This window comes from Calidris pugnax, unplaced genomic scaffold (assembly GCF_001431845.1).
Source record: "Calidris pugnax isolate Ruff unplaced genomic scaffold, ASM143184v1 scaffold125, whole genome shotgun sequence".
Classification (NCBI taxonomy): domain Eukaryota; kingdom Metazoa; phylum Chordata; class Aves; order Charadriiformes; family Scolopacidae; genus Calidris; species Calidris pugnax.
Genome location: NW_015090906.1, coordinates 872,648 through 880,561, shown reverse-complemented (window position 1 = coordinate 880,561; position 7,914 = coordinate 872,648). Strand labels below are relative to the sequence as shown.

General features: G+C 47.8%; 1 protein-coding gene across 1 annotated transcript; it reads right to left on the bottom strand.

The window, feature by feature from the left end:
* Nucleotides 1-1,097: 1,097 nt before the first annotated feature.
* LOC106892150 (phytanoyl-CoA dioxygenase, peroxisomal-like) lies at nt 1,098-6,462 on the bottom strand. The gene is made up of 5 exons (XM_014949125.1): nt 6,258-6,462; nt 5,198-5,347; nt 3,383-3,514; nt 1,829-2,149; nt 1,098-1,751 (listed from the first exon to the last, which is right to left on the bottom strand). The coding sequence occupies exons 1-4, from the start codon at nt 6,414-6,416 to the stop codon at nt 2,096-2,098; spliced, it is 495 nt and encodes a 164-aa protein (XP_014804611.1). The 5' UTR covers nt 6,417-6,462; the 3' UTR covers nt 1,098-1,751; nt 1,829-2,095.
* Nucleotides 6,463-7,914: the final 1,452 nt, after the last annotated feature.

Here is a 7,914-nt window from a genome sequence, read left to right as displayed (position 1 = left end):
CCATCAGGTGCTGAGTTTAGATGGTCTGTGATGTCTTTGATGGGGTTTGTTCTTCTGAAAGAGGAACACTTAAGCCTAAATCCATAGGCAGAGATGGGCAAATTTTTAAAAACAAAGCTAAAGTTCTTCTTTTCCTTCGCTCTCCCAGCCATAGTAAGAGAAATTCAGTGCCTGGAAATTCTGGGAATCTGATGGACGCCTGTAGCTCTTCTCTGTGGTCACAGCTCCCTCTGTGGTCAACTCAACTACATCAATAACAACAGACAGGAAAGTCTCTCCACAGATCCTGTGTTGTGAACCAGATGGGATACTTTCAGTCCTCACAAAGATCCAAAGGAGAGCACCAGCTGGTCTGTGAGCTCAGCAAAGTCATAGAGGAGCCCCTAACTCACTGGAAATCATTCAATCAGGCCCATCCAGCAAGCAAAGAACAGGCTGAGAAGGTCCAACTCTGGAGAGGCATCATGGTACATCTTCCCAACAGTGGCATCGATGCCAGGGTTATACAGAGGGCATGGGAAGAGACGCAGAAACCAGGACACTCAAAAGCTGTCCTTAAGTCTCCTGCTCAACAGATTTCTTGGTGTTGTGGTCAAACCAGAGGCTACCGAGAGAATATGTCTCTCTCCAGATGGACACCACAGCCCACACACCTCACCCCACCACAAGAGTTTAGGACCAACGCAATAACTGTGTTCAAACCTTACCTTGTTTAAAAAGCATTCAAACAAGCAAGAAAACCTATGGATGCTGCAGGAAGAAATGGAAAACCCTCCTCTGCATTCTGTTGTCACGCGTGAAATGACTGCAACAGCTTTGACTTGCAGCCACTTGCCCAGGCAGCCCCCGGGGAGAAGTTCTTGAGCCTCGTGGGTGGAGGACAGGAGTGCACCTCACCTCCTGTGACCTCCCGAGCTGCAGGATAACAGAGCAGAAGGAGCAGTGAGAGCCCATCAGTGCAGCCTTTGGTGCTGTTTTGGCACCTTCTTTGGGTGGAAGGAAGGAGTGGAAAATAGCTGAGGACTGACATTTTACACTGGGATACTTGACGACGCACCCACCACCAGAAATAATACAACAAGGCCCTGGAACACAGGTTTGCTCTGATTAAATCTGTATTTCAAAAAATAGATTCTGAAAGCCAAAGAATCTTTCCGAAAGCAAGGAAAGACGTTGTGAAAGGTGAGAGGATCATTTCAGTGCACGTCGCTCCACCCCACCACCGGTGCATCCAACCACCTCCCTCACCTGGCACCTTTTCCCAGACCCACCAGACTCCAAGGAGGACTTCACACAGCCTCGGGGTGGTTGTGCAAGGCCAACAGGAGGCTGGTTTGCTGGCCCAGCGGCTCCCAACCCTGTCAGCCACATGTTTCACTTGTACCAGCACTACTCATAAGATATGGTGCCACAGCAGGTCATGTCTGAGGAACTCTAATATTCCAGCCCATCTGTTCCGTTTTTTCTATGTGAGCAGTTGCTGCTTCCCCTTTATCCAGTTCTTTACACCCTTGCTTCTGCTGGTACCCATATCCTCATCTTCATCAGCTCTACTAACAACTTCCCCTGTGAGCTCCTACTGAGCTTCATTTTCTTTCTTTTGCATAGAAAAGGAAGTGGGAAATGCTAGAAAACATACCCTTGCATAAAATCTTATGTTAGTACAGCATCATTCCAAAGGTACGTCACGTCAGAAACTTTTAAAAAACAAGAATGAAAACATCAAGAAAATCAAGGTGTTCTTTCAAGACCTTAATTCTTTGATCTTTTAAGATAACCACAGCAAATCTGTTTTCCTAGGCTAGGTTTTCTGGTGTTCTTTCAAGACCTTAATTCTTTGATCGTTTAAGATAACCACAGCAAATCTCTGTTTTCCTAGGCTAGGTTTTCCTTGACGTACATCAGCTGTTCACCCCCAGTGCAATTACTTTGTATTAGCATAAAATGATTTTGAGATGCAGCATTTGGCTAAGTTACCAATACAGAGGTCAACAAAGCACACGGAATTGTGCCTGCTGGGGCAGGGTCACCACTCTCCGACCAGAGAAGCACATTCTCAGGCACGTGTTTTCCATCCCGCTCTTCAGAGGTTGTTCTACAGGTTAATTCTTTCCCCTTGCACAAGCCGTGCTCGGAAGTTCCAAATATCCTTCAAAACAAAAATGAGACAAAGGAAAAGCCTTAAGAGCCAGCAAAACCAGAGATGGAAATAGCTACGGCGTTCTCAGCTCAGCTACCTACCCATAAAACCATGCCAAAAAAAATTACTGAATATTGTTTCAAATCCTAAATGTCAAGAACAAAAATACAGCTCAAACTAAAGAAGAGGTGCAACCTCTGCCCCCCGGAGACAGGTTGGCTGCAGGTTGTTACACGAATGCCAAGATGCCCATCGTTCAATTCTGGAAGGTGGCAGAAGAGGAAATGAGCAGCACAGAGAACATCACCCTTGCAGAAGTCACCCTCCTCGCCTGCTCGTGCACACACTGCCTTCCTCGTACACCTTTTGGTGATCAAAAAAGCTCAGCAACCGACTTGTGAATTCAGGGCCAGAGATGACCATATCTTAGAATCATAGAATTCTCTAGTTTGGAAGGGACCTTTCAGATCATTGAGTCCAACCATCAACCCAACACTGACAAAAGCCATCCCTAAACCATATCTCTAAGCTCTACATCTACCCATCTTTTAAATACCTCCAGGGATGGTAACTCAACGACTTCCCTGGGCAGCCTGTCCCAATGCTTAATAACCCTTTCAGTGTAAACATTTTTCCCAACTTTTCCTGGCCACGTTAGCCCTCCCCACTGCCACCCAGAGGGGAGAAGCCTAAACCCCCTCAAATGACAAAAGAAGAACACGTGAGCAGCCTCAGAGCTGAGCCATCACGCCAGCAGAGTCCACCGCTCCTCCTCACTTATGCTACAACATCAGTCACGTAACGACGGGCTGATCCAACCTGCACCAGCTCAGCTGGCACTGAGAGGGACCAAGGCATGCTCATAAAACCCTCTTTGACAAGCAGAACTGGAGGAGGAACTTCTAGAACTCAAGGGATGTGATGGGGCTGCCCGGAGAGCAAGGTCACCTCTCCAGCACAGCAAGGAGCAGCCTTATGAGCAAAATAGCCCCAAAAAAGCCTGCTGGTCGTCCTCTGAACATCAGGTCTTTTATTCTGCCAAGCATCTCTGCTTGGCACCGCTTGATCTGCCAAACTGGGCATAGCAAAAAGCACGAGTCTGTCACACGAGAGGCCTCTGAACATCAGGTCTTTTATTCTGCCAAAGTGGGCATAGCAAAAAGCATGAGTCTGTCACACCAGAGACACTTAGGAAAGGGACCCGAGCTGGATCGTAGCAAAGGGCTGAGAGCCAAGTCTTACCCGGAGTTCCACGGAAGTCGCGTTGTATTTCTTGCGAACCATTTCTACCAGCTCCTTCTCCAGGTGCTCTTGGCTCGTGTTCTTGACGTCGATGTAGTGGCACTCTGAGCTGGCGAAGTGACAGCTTATGCTCTGCGTGAGGAAATGGGACATCACTCACTGCCACATCCGTCAGAATAGACATCGACGGTGGGAATCAATGGTGGAAAAACAATCTGGTGCATCCCGGACCGTGGACACCCCACCCCTTCCTTACAGACCACGTCAACAAATTCCTTCCTCCCTTCCTAGCACTCCTGCTCTCCTGAGTGTCCCCTTGGAGAAATATTCTTGCTTGCTGACGTGCCCTTCTTCCTTCCCTCCTCTCCCTAACACTCCCCCAGCATGAACTGTGCTACTTGATCTCAGAATATCAGCAACCAGAGTGGGACAAGGGAAAGTTGGGGCTGGAGCAGACCTGGCTCTTCAGTAAGGGTTCTTTCTGCACCCAGACAGTCGCATCAGCCCACTCGTTTGGTAATCAGGTCTTGCTTAAGTGGAGTCTAGAGGAAATAAATAGAAATGCCCCACTGGAAAAAGCTGTTCTCTCATGACACGAGCTGTGCCAGCTGCCAGTGAGATCGTGCCAGGTCTCAAAGGGTGCTGGACCATGACCTGGCTCGGAGAGCTCCGGGATACTCACTGATTTACCCCAAAATGTTGGGATTTGGCACAGTGTGAGGAAGCTCTTGTGTTTCTGCGGGATACTAAACCGGACTGTTGCTCCACCAGCCAGGAAAGAGCCAGCAGATGAGACTCTCAGTACTCAATGTCCTCTCTGCTTTCAGGACTGCAGGAGGAATGAATTCCACACCAGTAAACTCCTACTGGGGCTGAAAGGACAGGCCATATAGTTGATGCAGGCAAAATAAAAATAGAGCAGCCTGTGTTGCAATGCATGAGGGGAAATAGAATCATAGAATCATAGAATCATAGAATTTCCCAGGCCGGAAGGGACCTCCAAGGGTCATCTAGTCCGACCTCCCCGCAGTCAGCAGGGACACCCCCAACTAGACCAGGTTGCCCAGGGCCTCGTCGAGCCTCTCCTTGAATATCTCCAGGGATGGGGCCTCAACCCCCTCCCTGGGCAACCTGTTCCAGTGCTCCACCACCCTCACAGTAAAGAACCCCCTTCTAATCTCCAATCTAAATCTGTTCCCCTCCAGCTTGAAGCCATTGAATACCTGCATTGCTACTAGTGACTACGCTAGAGGCTACAGTTCCTTACATGCCTGGATGAATCCATGTCAGAGAAAGGATCTGGCCTTCAAAGGAGGGCACTTTTACCTGTTTCAGCTGGCTGATCATCATGCAAAATGAATAGATGATGCATAATCAAATCTTTAATAGAAAAATGGGTCGTGTTATCATATAAATAAATACTATTTATTGGATGATGGAGGCTCCTGCTATCCAGAGATGAGCTACCAACAAGGCAGGGGTAAGAAAGAGGAGGTCCTGATATTTCAGACAGCTGAGAGGGAGCTACTGGAAAAGCAAGTACCTCCAGGCAGCTTTCAAACATGGATTCAGCATCTGATTTCTACTCCTGCTCTGTTTTGTCTCAAGCAGCCTGACAGCATGCCCTTCTCCCAAAAGACAGAGATGTTTAAAAATAAAAAGTAAAAAAGAGAGTGTAAAAGTATATTAAGAAGCTAAAAACTCATTAAAAAGTTCATCTACATATTCACCAGCTTGTAAAGGGGAGGGGACAGTTTGATCAGTTTAAAAAAAAATCAAAAATATCAAAAGCTATATCAAGAGATGGTTTCCTACCTTTCGGAACCCTGATGTCTTGTTTATCCCAGAGCCATGAATGAGCAGGGGATGGAAGAACACTGTGTCTCCCTTCTCCATGACAAGGTGCACCTTGGGAGTCTTCTCATCCTCATCAAGCAGCCCATGGAAAAGTTTGTTGGTTTTACCCTAGAAAAATAAAAAGCTGAGTTGAAATCACTCATTTAAAAGTAGAGCAATTGCTGATTCTCAGTGTGAGGGACAGCAGGGACAGTTACCGATCTGGTGTCCTCTGGGCAGTGTATGCCCAACTGAGAGCCTGCCCACTTGCCCACAAGTCTTCCCACTTCAAGCCCAAGCTACAGCAAAATACTACATTTTCTATTTTCTGAAGCTGGATTGAGACAATTAAGAATGTTTCTCAGATGGAGAGAACGGAGAAGAGCATCAGGGAATCCCACAAGTGTGGCCTGATGACACTGTTGGGGTCAGCCTCCTGCTCCCAGTACAACCATCCCAATGCTGGGCCAGGTCAGGAAATACCCGTTCTTAAGAGGAAGATACTGCTTGGTATTTAATTGCATCTAGTTCTTTACTATCCCATTTCTCCTCTTTGGGACAGTACACATGGTCACCAAGCAGGAAAAAAATCATGGGAGGAGAAAAAAACCTCAGACTCAGCAAGGGCAGTGGAAAAGAGTTGCATCTTTGTGCCGCTGTGCCATGACGTGCTGGACAATTTCTAGGTGAAGGTGGGAAGAGAGACAGATCTACCCAGGTAACACGGAGTGTGAGGCCAACCAAGCAACAAGTCAGTGCTTGCACAAACAGAAAAGCCATCACTAAAAATCTCAGCTTTGACCTGCACATCATCCCTCCACGGTGAGCTCTCTCCAGCCAAAATTGGGGTTGGACTAGATGATCTCCAGAGGTCCCTTCCAACCCCATGTGACTCTGTGATTCTGTAAAATGTGGTCCCCTCATTGGGGTTGGACTAGATGATCTCCAGAGGTCCCTTCTAACCCCACGTGACTCTGCGATTCTGTAAAATGTGGTCCCCTCGTGCACGCCCTCCCCCAACCCACCCGTGACACTCTACCTCCCACTGTGGGTAGCCGTGGGGCTTGAGGTGCTGCTTGTGTGTCCCTGGTTGCACGATGAGGCAGCCGTTGTCCTGGTCGGCCCTCTCCATGGCGGTCCAGGAGCAGACGATGCGGGCCGCAGGCCGGAAGGGGAAATAGTGCAAGTCCTGATGCATGGGGTGGAGAAAAGTCTGTTGATCTGCAAGACAGGTTCAAAACCTTCAACCTCATCAAACGTGACACAGCCTTTTTTCTTTCCCGTTAAACCATTGCACTTGCTGGAACACGTCCTGAGAAGCTGCTGCTTGTCACCAGGGAGACTCTGTGGAGTCAGTGTCTGCTCCTGCCCACCGCTGACTTGGAGGCCAAAAGGCCTTCCTTAAACCCCATTCCAAGATTGACCAAGAGCACAGTGATGGAACACGTCCTGAGAAGCTGCTGCTTGTCACCAGGGAGACTCTGTGGAGTCAGTGTCTGCTCCTGCCCATCGCTGACTTGGAGGCCAAAAAGGTTCCTTAAACCCCATTCCAAGATGGACCAAGAGCACAGTGATGGCGGAGCACCTCTCCTATGAAGACAGGCTGAGGGAACTGGGATTGTTCAGCCTGGAGAAGAGAAGGCTCTGGGGAGACCTTATGGCGGCCTTTCAATACCTGAAGGGTGCCTATAGAAGAGCTGGGGAGGGACTCTTTGACGGGAAGTGTAATGATAGAACAAGGGGAAGCGGTTTTAAATTGGAAGAAAAAAGATCCAGATTAGATCTCAGGAAGAAATTTTTTACTATGAGGGTGGTGAGACACTGGAACAGGTTGCCCAGGGAAGTTGTGGCTGCCCCATGCCTGGAGGGGTTCAAGGCCAGGCTGGATGTGGCCTTGAGCAACCTGCTCTAGTGGGAGGTGTCCCTGCCCATGGCAGGGGGGTTGGAACTGGATGATCTTTGAGGTCCCTTCCAACCCAAACCATTCTATGATTCTATGATTCTATGATTCTTGGGTCAGGAGTGGCATGGGGACACCAGGAATGCTGGTAGGCTGCCTGGCTGTGCAGTCCCTGAGAAGGTTCCTTCTGCTGGCCTTCACCACCACCACCCCCGTGCCAAGTTTTCACCATTCACTAGGGCTGCTCTCTGGTTTTGTGAACTTTGACCAGCACGGTGTTGCACAAACATTTCCTTTCAAACAGCTGCACTGTCTGCAGCCACTTGATCCATCGCTGTGTTGCAAGCAGAAATCAACCCTCTCTGTGCTGCAAACAACACAAGTTTATTTAGCCTTCTTTTAAAGAAAAAAAAATTTAAAAATCTCAGTTTATGGACTGCAGCCTCCCTAGACAGTCTACCCAGCACTCTATTAGCCTTCACCCTAGAGACTTTTTTCCATGAAATCTAAACAAAAAAAAAAAATATTTCTGAAGTTTTTTTTGTTATTTCTTTTCCCACTATGGAAATGGAAGCATATCATCCACACCAAAACAGCCTTTTATATATTATTTATATATTTACTTTGCCATGGACTTTGCTCCTCAAATAGATGAAGTTAGGATATTTCCACTTGTGTCACCTGCCATATTATTTAGACTTTGGGCATCTTCAAAAACCCTCCTGAGATCTGCAACTCTATTAGCCTTCGCCCTAGAGGCTTTTTTCCAGGAAGTCTAAACAAAAAAAAAAAAATA